We start from the raw sequence: 25,147 nt of genomic DNA on the forward strand, positions 1-25,147 counted from the left end.
CCCACCCGGCGGATCCCAGAGATGGCGAAGGTGAGGAGAGCGGTGGCCTCGGGCGGACGCGGCCCCTGCCCGGCCGCTCCCGGGACAGCCTCGTATTATTCCTCTCCTTACTTTTACTTCTCACCAATTTCTTTTGGGGCTCCCTTAAACCAACCCCTTCCCAAGCCCGGGCGGACGCGTTCGGGAGGGGGACGGGGATCATGTGAGGGGCGCGTCAGGCACAACTTTTTGGGGTTTTTTTTGGTTTGTTTTTTTTGGTTTTTTTTTTTCCCCCCCCCAGTTTCTACTAATTTGGCCAAGTTTTCGGTACCCTGTGTTTATATTGTGCATGGGTGGAGACTTCTTCCACTGAAAGGAAGGAGAAAAAAAAACAAGCACCGTGGCAGTGCGTACTGGAGGCTCGGGGCCCGTTCCCAGTTTTCCCATAGCGAACATGGATTTTTCTGGGAGCCGTGGAGCTGTCGTGCAGTTCTTCGTTCGGTGATTTTTCCTTTGCAGCCCTTTGGTTGCTGCGGTTTGAACCTGGATGAAGGCAAGGAAAATGGGGAGGACTCCAGCATTTGTTTCTGTAGTTGCATCAAATGCTTACCCTCTGAAAAGTAAAATAGGAGTTTAATGGCTTAATTATGGGGTTTGTACTGCTGTAGGAAGTGAAAGCAATCAAGGTCTATTAGGGCTTTCACAAAGGTCAGAGTGTAATTGCACTTAATGAGTGGAGTGATTAGTAGTGTTTTAATACCCTTGTGAATATTTACTCATATTATGTGTGGATATAGTTTTAAAATAAAGAAAGGGCACTTCTTCTAAAGAAAAAAGGGTTTTAATAGTATTTCTCTAAACTCTTGAAGTTGTGTTTTGTTTTGGGTTTTTCCTTTGAGGGACAAAGGAAAATCCCTTCTTTAAACATCAGGCCTGGGTTGTAGGATGCATGTTAGGAGAACAGGAACCCTTACCCATGCCAGGGCAGGGCACCTAGCCAGAGGGATATTCTTGGACACTAAGACTTTCATTACAGAATATGTACCATTGCTTACAGGTTTAAGGGTAACTTCATTTTAGTAAAAGCATGGAAATTTACAATATTCTTGTCTCTTCTACAGAGACAAACTTTAATTAACTTCTTAACAGGAATATTTCATTCTTCACTAGTGCAAACCAGTTACTCTTGGCTTCAGGTAGTAAATTTTCTACTGCCTAAGGTGACACTTGGGGATGGTTTTTTAACGGTGGTGAATGGTGGTAGATTGAAGTAATGGAAACAATGAGGGGTTTTATTAGGTAGGCCTTGTTCTCCAATTTCCACATTCAGAGGGCTGCTTTCCACGTAAGTAGTAGTATTCTTTGCCTGTGCAGTTAGGCAGCCATGAAAGATTGGGAGTGTTAAAGCTTTGTAGCCTGTAACTCATTTTATAAAAATTAAACAAAGCAAAGCTGAAGAAGAAACTCTACTTCTCATGACAAGCATCTGTTCTAAATGTTGCATCACGAAGTGGCGGTAAGGGTGAAAATGCCCATGAAATTGACAGAAGCTTCTTGTGTGCAACTAAAGCTTCAGAGTTCACCAAGGCACAGCACAGTGCACTGGAGTCCAATTTAGCCTAGGTACATCACTGAAGAATAAAACCTTTGAAGAAGGCAAGTTATAGTTGGAGTCTTGGTCACTGAAGTACCTGTCCTTGCCCAGTTCTGTGAAGATATTTTTTTTTCCTTTGCCCAAAGGCTTGAGGAATTTTGTGTGTTCCCTGTCCAGAAAAGAAAGGTTCATTGATTTTTGTAGGAAAACTACAGCATGCTGTGGTGTGCTGCACAGGCTGGTCTCTCCCTGCCTGTGTTTATCTGCTTTCTTTGAGGGAGCACTGCTGCCCTAACAAGCTGCCCTTTCTCTCCCAGCTGTGTGTGTAGTGGTCTTTGTTACTGCAGAGATGCACAGGGCATCATCTATTTCTGCTCAATGAACAGGCTGGGAACTGCTGCCCTGTGTTTTCTGGTTCAGAAATCTGGAGAGAAAGCAGCAAGTGCTGTGGACTGATCTGTTTTGGTCTGCTACTCCCAATTTTTTTCCCTGAATAAAACTTCGGAGTATTTTGTGTGTCCAGTTGTAACCTGCCAGGAAAGGATTGTTGCTGCTGGTGAAGGTGTGGCCACTCTGTGCTATATCTGGAGTTCCTGTTCTGCCAATGTGCACGTGGGGCTGGGAGCACAGCAGTAGTATTGCCAGCTCCATAGTGCTCCAGAGGATTGTCTCACATTCCAGAGTACAAACACCTTCAGAATTGGGCTAAGCAGCCCCCTCTGGCTCTGTTGAGGTTACTTGTGAGGATGGGTGTTGGTTCCTATGTGGCTGCTGCTTGCTCTTCTCCTCCTCTCCCACCCCCTCTCTTCCTTTTTTTTTTTCTTTTCCATCCCTCCTCCCTATCTTTGATATCTCCATGGTGTACTGACTCAGAGTTCACCACAGATGTTGTGTAATTATGGTTTTTCTCAAGAGTTTAAATTTAGTGGGGCAGATGTGAATATAGTCTGCTGACCTGAGCTTACTCCTCCTGTTTAGGCAGACAATCTGAAGCGCTGTCAAACTTAGAGAGGTGTTTTGCAGACATGTCTTTGTAGTTCTGCATTTGCATCAGCTCTTTGCCGGTATCCGTCTACTCAATGTCATTAGCATTGTACTGCCCTTGAAATTTTGGTGAGAGTGGCAGGAAATAATTGCATATTTCGTGTGTCATGTTGGTTTTAGAGCACAGTTTGAACTGGCATCTTTGTGTGGCCTTCAATGGCCGTGAAGGCTTTCAGGTCAGCAGTGAACACTGTGTTGTGTTTATCTGCAAGATGGTTCTTATGTAAGACGTCTTACAGCAGTCTATCATTTATTCTAGCACATGACCTTCTGGGCTCTCTTCTGTCTGCTGGAAATAGCATACCTTCTCGCTTTACTGGTAAATATTCTCCATTTCCAGTCTTGCCACGCTACAGTTTTCCTGTGTCATCTTGTCAACAAGTGGTTGCTTAAAGAAAAAGTCTCATAGCACCTGCTCTGCACTAAATACTGGGTTTTCCAGCAGCAAATTTTTGAGACACTACTTCTGTTGCTGCAGAGAACAGGGGTGGCTCTTCATCTGTGAAACTGACTGACAAGAAGTTGCTGTATGTGGTACAGAGCCATGGTAGCCGGGAAGGAGTCTCAATCAGTTCAAGTATGGTCTGTTTTTTGCTGATAGGAATGCTTTGTATTTAACAGTGGCTAAACACAGGGCCTTGTGGGTGGAAAATGTTTTGTGTGCTTGGTGAGGAAAATGAAAAGGAACCTTGTTAAGTGGCTATTGTTACTGTTGCCAGGATATGTGGCTGTATTAATTTGTGAAGCTAAATTGTCTCTTGGGAGATGATCACTTTGAGGTGCTGGTTAGAAACATTTTACCTGATGAGGTTTTATCTTCTTCTGGAAACCTTTGCTAGCATAGAATTGGTCAAAAATACCAGCAACTGTGAATTTCCTCATTAGAAGGGGAATAAATTCTAAATTCTAAAACAGTATTATCTCTTACATTGAAGTCTTTTTTTTGTCTTTTTTTTTTTTTTTACCCCTCTGCCTTTCCTTTTCATGCTATTTTTGTGTTTCTAGAAGCTTCATTGGTCTCATTGGGATGTGTCTGGAGAAAATGAAAGCTGCTGTTTATTTCTAGTGTGTAATCATAAATTTCATTTGCACTACACATGACCTCTTAACAACAATCGCTGTATTGGAGAACGTAGAAAAAAAAATGTGTGTAGGTTTGGGGTGTTACAATCTTGTGATACACTTTGTGTTGAGGTTTTGTGTGTTGTACTTCTCTTTATATTTTACTGCTCAGGATAAGGTGTGGCAATTGAGTAAAGGATCACTCCAGATTACAAAAGGATTTATATCAAAGACTATTTGTTTTTTTCATTGATGTGTTTTGGGTGCTACTGGATGGGAAGTTTAGTATTCAAAGAAAAAAGGAGTTAGGAGGCTGTAGTGTTATAGTGTATCTGCTTACTTAAACGGCAAGAAATGTTTCTAGTGATACTAAAGATAAGATATCTTTTTATAGAGGTAAGTAGATAATGAAGTTTGTCTGGTTCATAGCTCCTGTTTCAGATTTGCTGTGACAGCAGGTTTGGTTCAAGCTGTGATAGTGGTTCAGAAGAGGCGCTGCCCTCTCTTTGTGGCCAAAATGTGCCGTGTTTGGGAAGGAGGAGACAGCTCTTCCCTCCATGGACTGAGTATCTTACTCCTGCAGAACTTTCTGCCCTTGACCATTGATTTCACAAATGAGAAATCTGAACTGGAATAACTAAAAGGGCACTTGTGGATAGTGGAGTGTTTTAGATGGATTTGTGGTTGTTAAACATGATGTGTCTGAGTATTCCCTGCTGTACCCCAATTGTCAAGCCATACTGCAGTGCTCTAAAAAGCAGTCAGGTTGAGTAGGGTTCTGATGTGGAAGTTAGGGGATGGCTTGACCCTTTCCCAGTACTGGGCCAACTATTGGGAGTGCCACATCTGGCTACACGTGGCTCCTAAAGGCAGGTGCTGCTTGGGTTCTGATGGAGGGTGGCTGTGGCAGGTGGGGAGCCAAAATCCACTGAGTGCTGTGTGCCACACGGGAATGCAAACAGTGCTCAGACATCAAGAAAAGTCTTTTTGACTTCAGCTGCACCAGAATATCTTTCAGGAACTGTTCAGCAAGCTTAGTGCATGTTCAGGCTTTCTATGCGGTGCTTTGGAAAAGAGTGATGAAGGATTCCTGTCAGTTAACAAAAATGAGAAGGGTGATGCAGAGAGAGATTTCATCTGGCATTTAGTGTTCACACATACTTTGTAACAGCCACACAAGAATGTTGGGCTGTTGTCACAAGACTTAGGAATTGTGAAGGAGAATTCCACTTGCTTATAACAAGCAAAGCAAAAGAAAGCTTTAAGATCAATATTGGCTTCCTCTTAGAGTTGTTGACATTGGTCATTTCCAAAGGAGAATTGTGGTACTTCTGTAATGTTAATTATGTTGAGATGATATGGAAATAAATAACTGCACTCTGGTTGGAGTGGTAGTAAGGGAGGAGGAGGGAAAGGTTTTTCAGTCTTTATCCATTTTACCAAATTAAGTTCAGTTTATAGAAGTGAGTCCCAAATCCTTGAGATTTTTTTCGTGGTAGCTTTTGGAATTAGCTAGGAAGATGACAATAAATACATTTGAAGTACTACCTAAACAACTTGCTTATAATGAGAAAAGCGGAGTGTTCCAGTGGGATTGTCACGCCTCTGAGTTATGCTGGCTATTGGAAATCATCCCCCAAAGAGAAATTTGTTGTTGCCATTAAACATCGTGATACTTTGTGTTCTGATCTGTCAGAATATTTGAGAAATGAGCCTGACTCCTGGCTGCTGCTGCTGCTGCAGTGGGAGGCGTGGGGAGTCTCTGCTGGCAGGAGCACACGGGTGCCCCAGAGCAGTTTCTGGTTACTGCTCTTCTCTCCCTGCCCTTCTGGCTGACCTGTCTCTGAGTGCATTGACTGGAGACCAAAGCTGAAATTCCAAACTCCAGGGAAGGCCAGATGGCTGTGCTGCCTCTGGAGTAGACTGGTGCCAGTATCAGTAGGTGTCTTGGCACTTGCTGTCATTCTCTTTCTTGAGAGTGGAAAAATGCCCTGCCTGTACTGATTGCTACATTTTTACAGCAGTGCTTACAGGAAATTTCCCCTCTTCAGCTGTTGGAAACACCTTCCTGTTCCCCAAACCCAGCTGTTTCTCCTTTTGGCAACTTCTGTAGTTTATGAATTAACTGCTGTGCTGAACACATATAAGTTCTTGAACTATCCTGTTTAAACAAAGGCAAAACTTTTCCATCATGATGATGAATGTAGTTTTGTGTTTGATCCAAAGAGAAGTTCCCTCAAGAGCCATGTTCCATGGAAACCTAGTGGAATTATTTTTGTGGTTGGACAAGCTGATCTTTTATCCTTATGTTTGAAGTGTGGTTTTTTTTTTTTTTTTAAAGCTGTAAGCTAATGTGGCTGAATCACTTTTGTATAAGGAGTTGCTTGTGTGAAAAATGCAGCACGATGAAAAATTGAAAGCCATTGCAGAGTTCAGTTCACCATTTGCAAGGTGGTGGAAAAAATCAGTGTGATACTTCTTGAAAGTTCCAGTAGGGTTTTCTTGAGGGGAAGTAGTTTTTACTTCCAAGTGTGTCTTTGTGCCATTTGTCTGGCATACATGATTTGTGCAATTAATTTTTCAAATTACTTTAGCAAATGATAAATTCTTAAGTCATTTCCCTGCATTCAGGTTCCAGTGTTGAAGATAACAGTAGTTTGCAGAACTGTTACATAAATATACCCAAATTCAGCTGGTGCACTGCTAAAGAAAAACATAGTGGTACCTCTGGAGTGAGCTGTGTTTAAACACCCACAGACTGCTCTTTAGCCAGACAATTGCAAGAAAAATGTTCTCAGCTTTTGGATTGTGAATTCAAATTTAGCCTGAGCTCCTCTATGGAGAACTGAAAAGTGCAATATTCTATTTAATGGCTTTTTCCCTCCTCCAGTACACGAGAGGCACTGTGACAGCCTTCGCTCCTTTTGATGCCAGAGCTGATGCAGAAGCCCTTCGTAAGGCCATGAAGGGACTGGGTAAGGATAATTTTTATTTTACAGGGAAGAAAGGGCTCCCCCTCCTTTGCAAACATCCTTTCTGATCTATTTTTTTTGTTTTACTAAATGAGGGTAGGGCGTGTGTCTACAAGGCATGGAATGACAGACAGCCCCAGGACCGCACTGGTCTGGGCGTGTCCTGGTTGTGACTGCGCAGCTCTCAAGGATGTTTATTTTTGGGTTAGCATAAGAGGAAAAAAAAAGGGGGTTTTCACATTCCCCATTAGACAGCCCCAGGACCGCACTGGTCTGGGGGTGTCCTGGTTTGACTGCGCAGGCTCTAAGGATGTTTATTTTTGGGTTTGGCATAAGAGGAAAAAAAAAGGGGGTTTTCACATTCCCCATTAAGAAATGGATGCTCCACACTCTGTTCTGGGGGCACAGAAGTTTTACAGCACAGCAGCTCAACTGTGGATTTACAGGGACAGCTGTGGAGAATTACAGCAGCATGATAGGAACTCTGCGTGGAAAATCCACTACAGCCCCCTTGGCCTGGAAGTGTGTGAGCACAGTGCAGTTACTGGGACAAGGAATACGAGCACACAGCGTGAATGCAGACTAAGAAGTGTTCTGTAAACTCACACTGTAGCTTTCTGCCCCAGAACTTCCCTGGGAGAACAAACCCTGATTTGCTGCTTTCTCTGAAGCCACCTGTGGAAGGGAGCAGAAGGAAGGGGAAGGAGGGATGTGTGATACACCTCAGCCTGTGGGCAAATTCAGTAGGGCTGGGAAGATGCTGTGCTGGGAGGACTTACCTTGCAAGCTATTGTCTATCAAATGGATAATAGTTCCATGCTGCTGCCCTCTGGGGTGTCTGGGATTGCTGGACTGAGTTTTGCTGGGAGTTGGTAGTTTGTTGGTGAGCCCAAAGGCAAGGCCTTTCTGTGGAATACAGACTGTGACTTAATGTTATAGCTGGTGCTTCGAGCAGAGTCTGGGTCAGAGCACTGATGGAGAACAAACAACATGTTAAGTCCTCCAGTAATGTTTTTGCACCAAACTTGGTGGCTCAGCTTGGGGTATGGTAACATTTGTTATTTTAAATGCTTCTGCTGTTTGCCAGTAGGCTGTTGTTGTCAAAGCATCTTTCACTGCCTTTTGCGTTTGGGCCACTGCAGTTTGTTTGTCAGAGTGTGTCTGTAATTCCTTGTTCTTTCTAACTTCAGGGACTGATGAAGAAACTGTGCTGAATATCCTCACCACCAGAAACAATGCTCAGCGTCAAGAAATTGCTTCTGCCTTTAAAACCTTATTTGGCAGGGTAAGAAGAAGAAAAAAAATACTTCTGGAAATGAGCTTGTTCTGGCTTACAATGATTACTCAAAACTATGAGGCACATTCACTATGTTCCCTGTAAAACATTCCTTGCAAGAAGATCTACTTTTGCTTTTGTCTTCCACTCTCCTCTACCTTATCCTAAAAAAAAATCACAATGAGTTTCAGGTTTTCCAAATGCCTGTTTATCCTTTTCTTCTGCCTTATTTGTTTCAGCTGAGGTACCAATTAAAACAAAAAGAGAGGCATCCCTTGTGTTTTTTTGCTGTGTTCCTGGGGTCTTTCAGCTTGCAGACTCATGTGCATCCCTGTAAAATGGTTAGTCCTTGTTGATTACAGCACTGTTTGTTCTGCACTAGGATCTTGTGGATGACCTGAAATCAGAACTTACTGGCAAATTTGAAACCTTGATGGTGTCTCTGATGAGACCAGCGTATATTTTTGATGCTCATGCACTGAAGCATGCCATCAAGGTAAGAGGAGGGGAGAATTAATGTGTTCCATTAAATGATTGCTGCTCTTTGGTTAATTTTTTTTTTCCCTAGGAATGAACTTTGGTTGCCAAGGGGAATGCTAATAGAAGTAGGCTTTAAAATAAAAATTAGCAAAGTTGTGCTAACATCTGCCAATTCCATGGTTTTGCCTGATTTCTTTTTCATCCTATTAATTCAGAGGCAGTTTAGAAACCTACACAGCATAAGAATTGTTCTTTGTGGGTTAAATACAAGTAGATGTGCATTTGCTTTCACATTCTTTTTGCTGTTCCAAGTGCAGTGCTGAACTCCAGTGGGCTCTGGATTTTTGTGCTGTGAGCAGCCTAGGTGTTATAGCTACACAGATGTATGAAAATTAGTTCAGAGGATTTAATGGAAGTCTGGTGCTCTTTGTTTCTTCTTGACTCCTGTTTAAGCTACAGAGTGTTGTGCCCCTGATGGATTGCAGTGCAAGTCCAAAATTGACAAGCTCATGTAAACTGGTGTCCACCAAAATTGAGCTGGTATTGTTTGTAGCATGGAATGTGTTCTAAAATCTGCCTTCAGCAACGCAGAGGGAATAATTGATGGCCCTGTCAGTGTTACCCTTCTAACATTTCTCTTTAGTGAATGCATTTAGTGCCTTTCTGGGCAGGCCAGGTAAACAAACAATTTACAATGTGGATGTGTAGAAATGTCTCTTCCATGTGCTCTTTTTTTTCCCCCCTCTGTCACACCTGTCTGATATCATCAGCCCGTGGAATTTCAGGAATTTGATGTCCCTGGATTATTTACAGTATTGATTGAAGTAGAGGACATTGAACTTGACTAGTGTGAGGTAGTGCTTTATGGAATGACACTTCTGTGTAAACTCCCAAGATCCTGGATGAGCAGCTGGTTAATATGTAGGCTTTAGTCAACTGTGCCAGCAAGTGCTCATGCACCTGTGACCCAGCAAATAGTCCCTCAGACAACAGAAACTTCGTTCCTGGAGGTTTTCTGTAACGTCTTTATGTGCATTGGGGGAAGGGGAGATGGTACCTAACAAAGAAACTGATAAAGGCCTTGTCGATGAATAAAAAAAATTGTATTCCCAAGCTCCTCTTATTGATTTAGGAGTCAAGGACTGACAGGGAAATGACAGAACAGATGGGTGTAGGAGGGAGAGATAGTGAAACAAGGGTGGTTTTGTTTTAGTCACTTAAAAAAGGTATTAAACCCAAGACCATAGAATTTCAGAAAATGTGTCTGCACAGTATGTCAATACTGGCTGCACTTCAGCTAAGGGGATAACAGTAAAGCAGATGTGATAGCAGGGACTTCAGTGCAAGATAACTCAGCTAAGAGCACTAACTCTGTGCTGAAGGCTGTCCTATCAATTTTCACTGCTGCTACTTGGATCAGAGTGAGTTTAACTGTGCCTGCCTCCCTTGTTGAGTAGGGATGTTCATTAAACGACCTGTATTTTGGAAATGATTGCCTGTAACCTGGAAGACTTGTATTCTGGATAGCTCTGTGTGCAGTTGCATATCTTTGTATGAGTTTAGTATTCAATGTTTTCCTTACAGGAAAAGTTGTAAATAAAAGTAAAAAATGCTCAGTATTGCATTTCAGTGTTGCATTTGTGAAACAACTCCTTTGTATGTGTAAAGAGCAATGGATTATTCCTGCAAACAAAGTAGGCTCAGACTTGTGGAAGCAAGATATTGGCTTGGCTTTTTAAGTTTGATCCTTGTGAAAGTGAAAGAGTGGCTATTGTGCCTGCTGTTATTAAGAACAGCAGAATTCCTGAAACTGTCTGGGTTAGCAATTCTGTGAAGTGTGTTTGCAGTGGAAGATGGGGTTTGTTTAACAGCACAGTTCACAGCAGGGTGCAGATCTGTGCTGGGTGGCTCTATGTTTATCTGTGTCCTGGCTGGTGACAGACACTATGAATTAGAGCTAAGATGGAAACTTCCTCTCTTCATTCACTTCTCTTGATGTCATTGGCTGTAATAGCAAAGAACTGAGGCACACCTGGCTGTGCTTGAGCATGGAAGGGCCCATCTGAAGCCTGCAGCACTGGGCTTTTATAAATTGTTGAGTTGGTTTTGAAAACAATCAAGACAGAACTGGAAGAAATTCTCATCAAAACCCCCACAGTATACCAGAAAGAAGAAAATATTTTTTATTTGGTCCAAATGTATAAGTTTATGCTTGGTTTTGATTATCAAAGAGAATTCTTGTTTTCCTTTTGTTATTCCATCAACTGATTCATACTTGCACCCCTGCAGGGAGCAGGAACCAATGAGAAAGTGTTGACTGAAATTCTTGCCTCCAGAACACCTGCGGAAGTGCAGAATATTAAACAGGTTTATCTGCAAGGTAATTTTTTATATAAAATAAGGGTCTCTGTTCAGTTCCCTTAATATGATTTTAGCTCATCTTTCAGGTAAGGTCTGTCTCTGAACTGATGGATGTGTCAAATAAGAGGGAGTTTTTTCTGCTGTGTTGCAAGATTTCATATTGAAAGGAACTAGTATTTGCATTGGAAACTTAAATAGTTTTTATTTCAGGGTTATGACTGCAGGTTACGGTGTTCTGTGCTTTACAGTAAGAATTCTTTCAAATGCATTTCTTTCTTCCACCCATTATTTTCATTCCTTTGACTGAAAGGCAATTTTTAGTAACTGGAAACAAGAAAACTAGTATCACATAAAAAACCCAGACCTGATTATTTTTTTTGCCTTTTGCTCTGTGTTCTGTTTAAGTGCACTTGTGTTAAAGCAGGTGCAGCTTTTGGCTGTCTACAGGAGTTGGTGCTTTTACCCTGTGATTGTGGGGTTGTTTTTTAGAGCAGTGTTTTATTCAACAAATGTCTTTGACTTCTATGCAGATTCCTGCCACACAAGAAAGTCTCATGTCTTAACAAATTTTGAGCCCAAAACCAGAGTCTCCAAGGGCAAAATGTATAAGTAGTAGACATGTCTGGGCTCATGGTTTCTGTACAGTTGAGACTGCCATATTTTAGCATGACTTCACGTCTGTATCCTCCTTAGGTCCTTAAGGAGCTAAATCTGTGCATGTCACCTTGTACTTCAAAATATTTTGAGTGATCTGCTCCTGACATGGTGTGAGGTGCTGTATTTTCATCTCTCTTACAGTAGTGTTAGGTTATAAGTGAGAGCAGAATATGTCCTGAGTGTTACAGATGTTTCTGGTAGATGATTTTACAAATTGTGAGTCAAGTGAAGTGTTTGCTTTTCCTTGCTTTCCCATCAAATAGCGAGGGAGCCTGTAAGGTAGTGAGTGGGCATTCCTCTTTTGCAGAGTATGAAGCCAGCCTGGAGGATAAGATCACAGGAGAGACATCAGGCCACTTCCAGAGGCTGCTGGTGGTGCTCCTGCAGGTCAGTGTCCTGTTGTGTGATGATCCTCACTTCTAGGTGCACTTAACACTTTCTGCTTACTAAGCTGGCTTCTGGATGGGGCCCGGTGCTGGGCAGGATTGGCTCTGGAGCTGAGTCACTTCTGCTGATGTGCAGGGTGAGCCTTGGGCTCTCTTCTGAGTCATTTCCATACCACCGAAGCAAAAAACTTCTGTGATGCCTGTGGGTGCAGCAGGTGCTGCTGCATGGGGTTTTGATGGCAAAATGGGAAGAGAACACTTATTTCATACAGACACGTGCAAGCAAAAGGGAAAAACAAGGTGGTTTTGGAGAAGATGCATTAGGGGGTGACTTCTCACAGTAACTTACAGGCTCAGTATAACACAAGTATTTTTGGACTTACCTTCCAATTCTTCAGTTTAACAACTTCTGAATTTCTTTTTAGGCAAACAGAGATCCTGATGTTGGAGTTGATGAGGCTCTTGTTGAGCAGGATGCTCAGGTGGGTGAACGACTTGGGGTTTGGGCCATTTCTACAAGTTATGTCACAAAGATGGTATACAGCTAGAATTGAAATGTGGAAGAGTGATAGTTCAGGTTCTCTGTGGTTTTTAATATGTTTTCATGTACTTTTGTATGTTCTGGACAAAAGAATTGCCAAAACTTGAAACACTGAGATCAAAGTTTTTGGCACTTGGACATTTCTGTGTAAAGTGTGTCTTGTTTTGTTTATTATTTACTGAGGGGCCTGAATGAAACAGTGAGAGAGAGTGTTATTGCTGAGGTTTGGTGGTGCTGAGGGACCCACTGCTGGAAAATGCATATGTTAACAGGTCATTCCTTAATATCTGACTTCTCTCTGAATTTAATCCCTGGTCCATGACTGTTCCCTAGACCTGTGCTCTGGGTGGAAGGGAATGCCAGCAGTTAATTGGTGTCCTTGCCAGTCTCTTGCTGGGTGCCATTTGCTTTGTTGTAATGATGGTCAGAATTTCAGCAGTTTGATTACCACTCATTTAATACATGTTTCTTCTTAGTTATTTCAGATAACTCTGCATAAGATGTTTCTCTCATAAATTGTCTGTTGAGATTAAAGAAATACAGGGATTGTTCAAGGTGACATGGAGTAAACATGGAATATCAGATCAAGGAAACATTCTCCTGATAGCACAGCAAGATGGAGAGACAGACTGGCAGAATATATTTTACTGGCACAGGCCTATCCTTTGTCGCTTAAATTTAGAAAGTACTGTTGTTCTACTGTTGAAGTTAATTTCCTGGGACAATTCCAGCTGGAAAATTAGAGGGGCAAACATTTGAATCATGAACTAGACTGTTCCATGAAATTTTCAGTCTTGCTTTTAGCTGGGCCTGTGTAATTGAGGAAACCCATGAAGTACAGACCCTGGTAGGTAGATTGATTCCTTTTGGCCCCTTTAATTGTGTTTAAATGAGCAGCTAAATTGAGGAGGCACCAAACCCAGCTGTTGAAAAGGTCCTGGTTTTCTAAATAGTCTCTGTGGTTTGCTGCATATATTTAGCTTGAGCTGGGACCTTGAGTCAATGGACTTTCCATTCAACAGATTCAGTCATTTTCTAATTGCTCTTGCCTGGTACAGATGGTCAGAACTGAGGTACATGACTGGGCAAATGTAGGAGGATTTTTGGCTTCCTAACGTTTTTCTCGAGTCATATGATATTCTGGAAAGGACTTGATACATTAGAAGGCAAACTTTTTGCTCAGTGGTGATTTTAAAATTTTTTGTGTATATGATTACTAAATATTAATTCAAAGCAATTGTGAGACTTTTCTGAGAATGCCTGAAGGCATTCTTTTGGAAACTTTTTGGAAAAGATTTTGTGAATATCATTTTTTTAAAGTTGTGCAGTTGAGGTATATTTTATGTATTGCCCAGTGGCAGGGCAGGTAAAAACTTAAAGCTGGCATAAAGTGCTATTTACAACTTCTAGTATCTCTAAATAAATTCTTTGCTGGTATTTCTAAATGTTGTACTGGGACTTCTCATTTGCTACTGGATGGAGAGTGCTGCTATTCATTTGGAGGGCTTAGCATATATTATTTGTACTAAATATCCTTGCAGTGAGTTCCTTGATAGCTTTTTCCTCTGCACCTTCTTTTACTCTGTACCATTAATACTAAAAAGAGCATATATATTACAATATGTACAACCTTTCTCCTTAGAGTGTTTAGCACACAATTTGGAAAAAGGCAAAGTTTTCCGACCGGCAGGAAATAGAACTTGTTTCGTTTTCCAAATTTCTTTTTCCTTCTCATTTTCTCCCTTCTCTTGCTCATTCCAACTTTTTGAAGTACTTTGCTTTCCTGGTGCGGAAAATGCACCCAGGTCTTTGTCTGCATCAAAGACAGACTTGCCTGAAAAAGCTGTGAATGTGCTAAAACAGTGATTAAAATCTGGTTTCAAACAACTAAGAATTTATCAGCCCACAAATCCTGCTTCTGAGAGCTTCTAGATCCATCTTCCCCTCCTCCCTGGAAAACTTCCTCCTGGGCCAAGCTGACGTGGTTGTGCTGTTGTAGAGCTGTCATGTAACAAAGTTTTGCTGCTCTGATTTGGAAAACGGAAGGGAAAAAAGGGCAGAAAAGGCAGCATTGTGAATAGATTTTATTTGCTGTATTATCACAGCTTCAGAAAACTCCAGGCTTATGAAAAGGACTATGCGCAGTCAGTTTCAGGGCCCAAAGATGCATTACTCATGGAAATGCTGTCACACTCAATTTCAGATTTTTTTTGTTTATTTCTAAGATGAGTTCAGTACTTGGCAATTTTATTTTGTTTTTTTCCCTCCAGCTATAGCTTGTTAGTAAATTTAATGCTCCTTAGAGTGAGACAAGCAGAGCTTTTCAACAGGATGCTAAACAAATGCTGATGTTTTCATCTCTTGAATTCATAACAGGTTTTGTTCAGAGCTGGGGAGCTGAAATGGGGAACAGATGAAGAAAAGTTCATCACCATCTTGGGAACCCGCAGTGTTTCCCACTTGAGAAGGGGTAGGTAGTGTGGTGAATGAGGGCCTAAAAGCTTCTGCCTGAAATCCAGCCTGGAAAACCTCAGCCCATTTTGAGGTGCATACTTTGAGCTGCTAATAGAGAGACAATCCCTTTTCCCCCTGCTCTTTGCCCATCCATAAGTCTCTTTTACCAAGCTGTTTAGGCCACTGGGAATAATGCATGGGGCTGTTGCTTCCAGGTGCAGGGAGGGGTTGAACAGTGGGCATCTGATGGGAAATTGGTGCTCAGAATAGGACAGTGAGTGGCCAGTAGCACCTGAACTGTGGATAATGACACACAGGTGGCATTGTCCTGAACTGAGGGGGGGACTGGCAGGAATGTGGGCTGTTCACTGACCAAGTACACTTTGTTTTGCAGTGTTTGACAAGTACATGACCATTTCTGGCTTCCAGATTGAAGAGACCATTGACCGGGAAACCTCTGGTGATTTGGAGAAGCTGCTTCTGGCAGTGGGTAATTAAGGCTTAACATCTAGAACTGGCTGCCTTTGCTTACTCTCAGGCCTCCTTAGATTGCAGTTGTCACAGACACTGGCATGAAAACAGGGTTCCTTTAGGAAGGTAATCACCTGGGATCTATTTTTATATCTAGAGAAGAGGTGGTGAACTGCTTCTGTTGGGTCACGTGCACCTCTGCCAGAGGTGAGACCGAACTCTGCCTTCACCTGTCTTCCTGGCCGTTCATCCAGGACTGCTTTAGAGTTCGACTAATAAAGTCTTTCTGCTATTCAAAGTAAATGGTTTGTTCTAAATCCCAGAACCCACAGAGTTGTAGCAGAGGAACAGACCAGGTGACAGCCCCGGAGAGAATGACCCAGTGACACACACCTTATCTTGGCAATCAAAGATTGCCCTGTATTTAATAGCGGTCAATAATTCAATCATTTGCCTTTTTTCAGTGAAATGCATCCGTAGTGTGCCTGCCTATTTTGCTGAGACCCTGTATTATTCCATGAAGGTATGTAATTGTTTTCCTTGTGTCAGTTTCCATCTCCTCCAGCTACAATTCCTCTCCATTAGCTTCTTCTTAGTTTCTTCTGCCACTGTAAATGCTCACAGGTTACTGTATCACTAAGTATCTGCAAAAGGTTCAGGGAACGAAGGTCTGGGAGAGGATGTAAACAATTCATAAGGTTTCCTTGGAGTTCTCTGTAGGTTTGTCAGAACACAGGTCTTTTAGTCTCATCAGCTATTTTTTGACTTGATGTTGCTACACTGGAACATGTCTGGCAAGATCCACTGGGCACTTTCAGCCGCATAGACTCCAGTGTCTTTAGGTGCTGGATGTACTGAGGAAGGAAAGAACTGTAAATTGTGCAAATTTTAGTGCTGTTTGATTTGGGTGTGAGTATTCACAGACCAAGGGCATTAGGTAGCTTTGAAACACATTTTGGTTACTATCCATCCTGTTTTGAGAAGCGAAAGAAACTCAGCAGAGAAAAGGAAAGGCTTTAACAGCTGCAAAAAATTGTGCAAGGGAATTGCATTATGCAGTGCATCCGTGTTTCTGTTGGCTTCACCTTCTCTTGGATGGGAACAGATAAGCAGGCAAAACTGTAGTTTTTAACTCCCAGTGGGTAATATTAATTAAACCAGAGGTAGGTAGTCTGTTGTTTTCAAGCAAGTTATCAGCTTCCCTGAAGAGTTCCTCCCTTCCCTTGCTGGAAAGCCCTGAGGTATGTTTGTTGCCAGCATTCTAAAGCTTCCAAGGTGACAGCTTGAGAATTAGAGATGAAACACAAAATGATAGCTTAATTTTTAAAAGTTCTTTACTGCTTTTATAGATAACAATGTAGAATAAGGCTAAGGTGAAAAAACAAAATATTGTACCAGTAGGTTGAGCTGCCTGAGGAGGATTACTTTTTTCTTATTTATTAATTCTTATGTTTTTAAGAATGCAATTCTCCTGTAGGCTTTAGATTCTTATACACTTCTATTATGAGGAGCCTGACCAATGTCTGCTGGTGAGATCCCCAAATTTTTTTTTAGAATATAAATAAAAAATCATTAAACACTTCAGATAAGAAAGCTTTTTGTCAATTATTATTTTGACAGAGGAGTTTGTACTTCTAATTTATCAGTTTGGCATGACAAGGTTCTGCACTGAGCAGAGTTTGCTTTCATGATTAGGTGGAGCAGAGCTTGGCTTTTATCCCTCAGAAACCACCGGACTCATGGCATAACTTTTGAGCAGCTTTAGGGCATTTTTAGGTGTAATCCAAGAATATTGCACCCAGAAGGATTGAGTGACCCTGGACGTTAGGCTGAAGATGATCGTGGGGGCTCTGCCAAGTCCTTCCCTGAGGTGCATCCGCAGGTCAGCATGTGAAAGTTTGTATGGCTTCAGCTTGTGTGGAATCTGCCTTGTCTGGGCACAGGGGTCAGGGCCTTGGTCTGCTCAGGAACATGGAATGTTTCAAGCACTAAAGATGACAGAGTGGGGCATGTTTGTGTGGTTGGAAAAGGTTTGTGAAGTTTGCCCTCATAATAAACAGCTGGAGAGTTCATGGAATGAGTTGCTCTGCCTGTGTCTTGCTGTATGATGTTCCTTTGTACGGGTCACTGCTAGGATTGAGGTACCCAGTTCCAGAACTGACTACAGTTCTGCAGCCTCAGAGTACACTTCAAGGGGGATTTACATGTGATTCTGATTGTGGTGATGAGCAGCTATACTGCTGGGTAAGCTTGGAACTGGATTGTTTTAAATTTATATGGGCATTCACAGTTGAAGCCTGAGATGAAATGGGAAATAAGAGGTCTGAGCATATGGCACCTGATAGTAGGCATGGTCAGCCCTCTGTTCTCCACGTTTCAGTGTGAATGTCTTGTGATACTGTCCTGAATATTCTGGTTTGGAGCTGAACTGTAATGCAGGAGTGGTTTGAGCTGCCACTTGTTGCTTTCATGTTCTACCATGGTTGTTTGTATTTCATGTTTTGTTGTAGCATCTGTCCAGAATAAGCTCATATTTTAATGTGATTTGATCTTTCCTCTTTAGGGGGCTGGTACTGATGATGACACCCTGATCAGAGTCATGGTTTCAAGAAGTGAAATTGATCTGTTGGATATTAGGCGAGAATTCAGAAAGAATTTTGCTAAATCGTTGTATCAAATGATTCAGGTAAAATACTGTTCTGTTCTCAGGGAACACAGGGGTGACAGATGTCACTGTTTTCACTGCTTATTTTTTTGGGAGAGAGTGGATGTGACACTGTGCTCTGAGATGGATAGTGGCTTGTCTTCAGTTTTGACATTGCATTGTTTAAGTGGGGGACACTTCCTAAGCAAAGCTCAAGGTTTCCTTCCAGTGTTCACCAGGGGAGATGATGTGGTTTTCTGAAGTTACAATTACTCATACGCCATTTTAAGCTACTGCATCATTTCCTTGTTCTTGTCTGGGTTCCTTATTGTCCGGTGCTTCAGAGAGGGTGCAGGCTCCAGAGTAATAAAACTGGGGTTGGGAGTCTGAATTATCATGAGGTTGAAATTTAGATCTTGGGTTATGGTGAGGAACCCTTTGCAGCATTTCCAAGTGGAAAGAATTTCACTGTGGAACCAGTCTGAGTCATAATTTCTTTTGAGTGGATGGGAAGGAGCCAGCAAGGAATCCAGAGACAGCTGTTGCTGCAAAGTTAAGCCAAAAGGCTTTTTTTTTTTCTTGGATTTTTTTTTTCTTGTTTTATTTTGAAATGCTACTTTTTATGATTTTCTATTGTCATTCCTGACATTATGCTCCCTTAACTAGGCTGGGTGGAGTTGCTTTTTGGCACTGCCTGTCAGGCCTGTACAACTGATCTATGGATTTTGTATCAAAGCTTCCCGCTGATTACAGGGAGCAGGGCCGGCACCTTTCTAGGCAGTGGCAGGTGCACTTTGCTCATTTATAGGGTGTTGCTTTTGGTGTTGCTTTGGGCTTCTCCTTTGGACTTTCCCCTTGCAGACAAATGCATCAAATGTGCAACGGGCAGCTCTGTTTTCTAGTAAAGCTTTTGGAGGTTTTTTGTCTCTGGCAGTCTGTCTGTGTAAATATAACTCTCATAGAAGAGGCAGAGAATTTCCTTGCATCATTCCTGAGTGGCGAGTCATCCGAGTGGATTTCCTGTGGGTGGGATGAACGAGTAATGTGCTGGGGCCCTCCCTGGCAGCTGCTCTGGTGACTCACTTTGCTGCTCTGCTGTGTTAACAGAAAGACACGTCTGGGGACTACAGGAAAGCGCTGCTGCTCCTCTGTGGCGGAGACGATGACTGATGGGGAAGGGACACACAGCGTTTGTTGTACTCCAGCTTTGCAGCCCTTCATTAGCATGTCTGCCTGAGGTCTTATGCTTTAATGCTTTGTGGCTGCTTGAATTTATACTAGGATTGCACTTAGTAAAAATGAGCGCGTTGTTATCCCTCCTCTTCTGACATCCCAAATTCCAGGAATTTCAAGTGCCTTCTGTGGTCTGAGAGAGTCACCTTCGTGGAAGGTGGGTGCTGAGCACAGAACCCAGTTCTTTACAGGTGTTTTGCTGAAATAGGAAAATATAATCATGTATTTCACAATAAATTGAAGATTACCCTTTTTTGCTTTTATTCCTTACATTTCCACTGAATGTTAAGCTAGTTCTAACATGGCAAGCAAACAAATCCTTTGTATGTAATATTTTAATGAACTTGCTGAACATATTACAAGCAATCATTGGAAATCTAAAGGACCAATAAATTTTTTCCCCTCTCATCACAGTTGTACATGGTTTTTAATCTAATTCAATGGGTTTTAATCAATTTTCCCTTTGATATGATTCCACTGCCTCCGACTGTTGGTCTGTATTTCCTCCCATTATTGAAGTGTTTAAGTATCTATGGTGTTTTGCAGCTCTCCATCTTCATGTCTAGCCTAGGATATGGGTGTTGTGGTGATGCTGCTGTTCAGTATAGTTGGAAAACCAAAGTAGTGGTGCTTGCTGGGCATTGCATTTTCATTTTGTGCTGCTTTGTCTTTTTCTTCCCCTCTAAAGCCTGGGGCAAGGAAGGAAGGAGAGTTGCTGTGCAGGGCCAAAGTAGAGCAGAGACATGCTGCACTCTAGGGCCAGTCAAGGGTGTCTGAGGTGGAAGCAGGTGAAGAAGAGATGGAAAGACAGGGATCTGTTCTTCAGGGATCTTGGGAGAAAAGAAGATGGTTGCAGCATCCCTCCCCTCAGGTTAGGAGGGAGCAGAGCACAGGGTGAGAGAAGCACCAGCCTGTTTCATGGGCTGCCTTAAATTCTCTGCTTTAATTCAGTATTTATGACTAGCTCTGAAAATTAAATTGATGTGTGTGAAGGAGAATAAAGAGGCTTCTCTTCCATGCCTTGTAAGGTCTGAACACCATGGTTCTGAACTTGGCTTATCAGTCAGTCACATACATCAGCTGCAGAAACTGCACATTTTAATAGTCCTCCTGGAACTGATTCTTCACAGGTTATTAGGAGCTTTAAAACTTTCATATTGAATAAATGTGACATTTTAATTTTTTCATTATAATGCTGAATTAGTACTGTCATGATCTCTAGCTGCTGAGTGTTTTGTTTTCAGTGTAAAATATGCAGAAGAAAAAACTATATTGTGTTCATATTTTGTTTTCTTCCTTTTCCTGAAATGGTTTGTCAGTTTTGCTTTTTGTGGAGCTTTTATAAATGTGTTAGCAAGGACTGTTCATTTACAGCTACTTGTCCTGGAATGACATGGCCATCTGCATACACTGCAAACTTGGCATGACCACTGGCCTGGAAATATCTTGGGATAACAGGAGGTTTCAGGGGCTTTTTCTGGTTTTGGTTTTTATCTTTATAAGCGATTTAATATTTGCCAAGGCAAAATCATGCACAAAAATCTTTAAGGCACTGCTTTCTACTGCTTTAGAGATTAGACACTATATTTAATTTTTCAGCTTCCTTCAGTTTCTTTAGAATTCTTAGGAAAGTACCATCTGATTTTCATGATCTGTTTTCAGTTCTTTGGTAGATTTTTGGTTGACATGTGAAGCTATTCCAGTAGAGTCTGACCCTTGTCACAAGCCTGATGTTTATGACTGAAATGGAATGATCTAAATTAGTGCCAGAATTTGTAAGTAATGACTCTGACCAGGAGTTGTTAGGGGTCAGTATAGTATCAGTCATCTACAGAAAGTTTTAAGATGCAAATGGGCAGAAGAGTTTGAATTTCCCTACTGAAGTCATTGAACAGAGAAAACAAAGTCTGAGAACCTTTCTTACTTTAAGAAGTTCATAGAATTGCAATATTTCTAGTGTTTACTGTGTGGCATCCCTTTAGAAATACAAAATTCGGAATCTTCAGTACAGTGCATTCCTAAGAGAGCTTTAAATTGCAGCTGCCAATGAATTTAATAACTTCATCTGTGGCAGTAGTTAATCATTAGTGTGTTTGGTTTTTTCTCTCCTCCTTCTGATTTTGAGTCATGAAAGTTTGTGTTCTGTTCATTTTCAATTCAGAAGTGCTTAGAAATCCTATCAATCTCTTTGCAAAGTCAGTCTGCAAAGATCTGAGCATGAGCACTAAAATCAGCCCTCTTTACCTGTGAAGAATATGTTTTAAAGCAACCTTCAGTAAGTACAATATTGTTGGTTTTCACTGAAGAGCTACGGTCCCTCTTGCTTTGTTTCTCTTCCCCCCACAGGAAAGTGTTTTAGGGGTTCCTATTTTACTAATAGAAGTATGATAGTCTTCATCATAATGAATTTGTCTTTGCAGCATTGTACTGATGGGGGGGGAAAAAAGATTACTAGCTTCTTTACATGATTTCTCTCAATTTTGATATTGAAGCATATAAAGTTATGATTTTGCTTGATTTAGATTCATGGTAAGTGCTATTCATATTGTTTCTTTTTCCCATTTCAACTCCCTGACAGTTGGAATTGCTCTGGGCATCCAATTACTCAAATTCATGCTGGAAGCAGTAATTTATGAACAAAGCAAGGTTATGCATGAAAAGCCTAAGCAATAACTCTTCTTTTTGGTTTAGTGTAGAATATATCTAGGAGTTGGAGAACTGGCGAGTCATTACAGTGAGGAGTGGTGGGTCACAGCTTTTGTGTTCTGTGGGTATTTCTGGTGTCTTCTGGAAGTGCCACTTGATAGCTTGCCTGGAATAGGTACGTGGAGTGTGACTAAACAGCACTTTGTAGGTAACAGAATTCTGTAACTCACCTGTCCAGTATCTGTAGTTCATCTTTGACATTGCATTTCTGACTTGAAAATGAAAAGGCTTCATCTCTTTGTCTCAGAAAAGCTTTTATCATGTGCTTATTTTACCCCTGTTCAACAAAGCATCTGCAGAAACATTGAAACCTCATGGAGTAGCTGCAGATAAACCACACAAGGCTTTTTCTAGCTGTGCCTTCAAGAAGTGTTGCTCTATTCACCAAAAAGAGTTAAGTGGAAAGCCTTGTTTCCTTTTCTAGTGCCTGTAGTTTAGCTCCAGTTCCTCTGGGTGTTGGAGTGAGTTGAATTCCTGTTTCCTGAATGGGACAGGAGTGTCATTTTCTCCAGGCCTGTGCGATTTGCCGTGTGGGCAGGGGATGGTGCTGTTGTTCCAAGTAATCTCATGCAGGCCGTGGTTGTGCTCAAATTCTCCCATTCTCTCTTGAATCACTTCCTTAATTTTTTTTTGTCCCTTTTCCAGATTGCTTTATCAGATTTCCTTGACCTAAAGCATGAGTCAGACAACGGAATTTTTTGTTATATTTTCAGAATCTTTTAATGTAATCTTGTGTCCTCTATGAAATGAGAGAACAGTGAACAAAATACTTCATTGGAAATAGAAGCTGGGTTTATACACATGACATTTTTATTAATGTTAAGCATTTAGCTGCTGCAGTCTGAGCATAGACAACATCCACTCTTCCTAGTCACAGTTATGGGAAATGAGAAAATACGTTTTTGTTCAGCTCATGCATTTACAAATGGGGAGTTTAGTGGAAGAGGTTTTGCTGTGCAGTATTATTTGATGTACAGAGATTTCTGACCTGCAGTCCCTGAATTACTGCCATGGCTTAGTAAGCCTGGGGTGTTATTTCATATTATTCAAGCACCAGCATAATTGGCCTTCACTCTCCAAAGAAACTGAAAGGCTGTGGAGGATCTGATATTTAATAAAGTAACTGTAATTAGCAGGAAAAACTTGTGGAGTGGAAAGGACAGGAAAAATGATGTTTTGAAATTTTTTATTTTACTTTCAAACAGTTGTGGCAACAGAGGTGGCATTTGTAGGATGCCATGACAAACTCTTAGAGCAGGAGAGGGGAAGGATGTTTTAAGATACAAACTAATCTGGTCTGCTACCACAAGAAAAAATGGCCAAAGTAATTTTCTATTGATACGTGTGGGAAATGGGCTCATAAATCCTCCTGGATCTCTAGAGCATATGCAGATAGAATTTCATCCACAGAATAATCTGATAGCTTTAACTTTTTGGCTACTTCTAGCCTTGATTTTCATAGGTAGCAGAATGGTAGAACAAAAGGTCTGAGTCTTGGTCATTCTTACATGCATCTATGAAATGTCATGACAGTGAGGGAACCTGAAGGAAGGAACAATGGATAAAAGCCAACTCGTGTAGGTGATTATTTCCACATGCTTTACAGTAAATGTACTTTCCTGTTACCCTTCTTGTTCTCAAAGCCTCCTTCAATAGTAAGAGGCTACAGTCTGCATATATGAGGCTTAAAAGGCAGGGTAGTATCTCTGAAATCCAGTGAAAATGTCATTGGAAGTCTTGCTCTGTATCAGTTGCCAAGTATTCATCACATGTTCTGTTCTTTCACACTGATTGCTTTGTCTTTGTATGCAGAAATATTAAATCAGGGAAGTTACTCTGTGGATGCGCCTAAAGCTTCGTTAACTACTTTACCTATTTATCTCTGCTCACCCTTCTGCCATTTTATGTTTACTTTCAGAAAACAATCTTCTGGTGATAAGGGCGACTGGAAGAAATGAAGTTTATAGATCCTGACTGTGCTGGCACCACAGAGTGATTATGAATGATAAAATAAGAAAAAAAAAAAAGGCCCATTCATTTTTGATGTGTTTTAGCAGTGGCAGCTTAGCAAGAGAACTGACTTTACACCATGGCCATTCACTGCTCATAACAAATACATTCAGTCAGGCAGTGCTTTGTCACTGCTTGCACTTTATCATGTTCACCATCTCAGCAGCTCTGCTTGCAGCATGGGCAGTCCCACGTATGGGCCTCACTTGAAATGGTCTCTCAGGTTGTTCCTTAGTGACACAGCCAAAATTTTCCTTAGCAATGATACAGACGTAGCTGACATGACCTGTGAAGGGAAGAATGAGGCTGCAGTTTTTTAGTTTGTTTTGGGGTTTTTTTCCTATACCGCCTCCCCTTTTCTTTCCTGCTTTATGTTTAGATGTTAAAACATTTTGTACATGCTGTTATCTGTAGGTAATCTGACTTGCTGCTTCATGAGGAGCATACATAGTGATTCTCCCATGCAGCTGGGTATAAAGCATCTGTTAACCTTAAGGGCATAACAGCAACCACCTCTTAATGCCATTTACAGTGACTAAAAATATACTGTGATCCATCAAAGGCATCCCCTGGCTAGAGGAAACAAAACCCAGTCAAAATGATTGCCTAATTATTTAACCTGTTTATGTTGTGTTTTGCCTTGGCTCAGCACCTATTGTCCCACCTTCACTCCAGGCTGACGTATCATCATCTGTATTTATTTGGATGTTTGTCTCATCTGTCTTATCCGGCTCTTGTGTTGCAGATGAGGATCCAAGCAGCCCTCACAGCAGGCATGGCTCGAGTTAACACTGCATTTAAACAAAAGATCACTTGTCACACTTTGCTTCAGTCGTATGCAGGTAGAGCCTTGATGTTATGGTGGCCTATAAGCTGTATATGCTGCCTAGAGACTGAAAATAAGGGAAGACTGGAAAGGAGGGGTGAGAGAAGACTGTGAACTGATTAATGACCAGGAGGAGTCATCATTGTTTACTGTTCTCAGACTAGAAGAACCAGGGGACCCCAGCAATATTGCTAGGTAGGAAGTTTAGAAACAAAATGAAAGGAAGAATGTGTCATGGCGTGATTAAGTTACAGAACTTGCTGTTAGGCAGCACTGTGGAGACCATGACTACAAATTACACTTAGAAGGTAACAAGTTCATGCAGAGGTCCATGGGTAAGTTTAAAACCAGATGCAGAATGTAGCTCATGCTGTTCCCAGCTGCTTTTTCTGGGAGCCAGCAGCAAGCCCTGTTTGGGATGGATTTTGTGACTGTCTCAGCTGGCTGCTGG

General features: G+C 41.6%; 1 protein-coding gene across 3 annotated transcripts; it reads left to right on the forward strand.

Annotated features, from left to right (window-relative positions):
* The first annotated feature begins 6 nt into the window (after window positions 1–6).
* ANXA5 (annexin A5) lies at window positions 7–19,562 on the forward strand. 3 transcript variants are annotated; one of them, XM_017736932.1, is made up of 13 exons: window positions 7–30; window positions 2,877–2,936; window positions 6,570–6,654; window positions 7,842–7,936; window positions 8,310–8,423; window positions 10,697–10,787; window positions 11,733–11,812; window positions 12,237–12,293; window positions 14,729–14,822; window positions 15,201–15,296; window positions 15,742–15,800; window positions 17,841–17,963; window positions 19,029–19,562. In XM_017736932.1, the coding sequence occupies exons 1-13, from the start codon at window positions 22–24 to the stop codon at window positions 19,089–19,091; spliced, it is 1,026 nt and encodes a 341-aa protein (XP_017592421.1). In that variant the 5' UTR covers window positions 7–21; the 3' UTR covers window positions 19,092–19,562. The 3 variants fall into 3 exon arrangements, with proteins under 3 accessions (XP_017592421.1, XP_008633960.1, XP_017592422.1); XM_008635738.2 differs by lacking the exon at window positions 2,877–2,936; XM_017736933.1 differs by lacking the exons at window positions 15,742–15,800; window positions 17,841–17,963; window positions 19,029–19,562 and adding an exon at window positions 15,442–15,594 and having other exon boundaries at window positions 15,201–15,292.
* Window positions 19,563–25,147: the final 5,585 nt, after the last annotated feature.

The sequence above is a fragment of the Corvus brachyrhynchos genome, unplaced genomic scaffold (assembly GCF_000691975.1).
Source record: "Corvus brachyrhynchos isolate BGI_N302 unplaced genomic scaffold, ASM69197v1 scaffold105, whole genome shotgun sequence".
Classification (NCBI taxonomy): Eukaryota; Metazoa; Chordata; class Aves; order Passeriformes; family Corvidae; genus Corvus; species Corvus brachyrhynchos.

Bases quoted from the DNA above. Each gene is read 5' to 3' on its own strand.
- ANXA5 (XM_017736932.1), top strand. The intron at 6,655-7,841 runs GTAAGGATAATT...TTCTAACTTCAG, and splicing joins TAAGGCCATGAAGGGACTGG to GGACTGATGAAGAAACTGTG. The intron at 17,964-19,028 runs GTAAAATACTGT...CTGTGTTAACAG, and splicing joins CGTTGTATCAAATGATTCAG to AAAGACACGTCTGGGGACTA.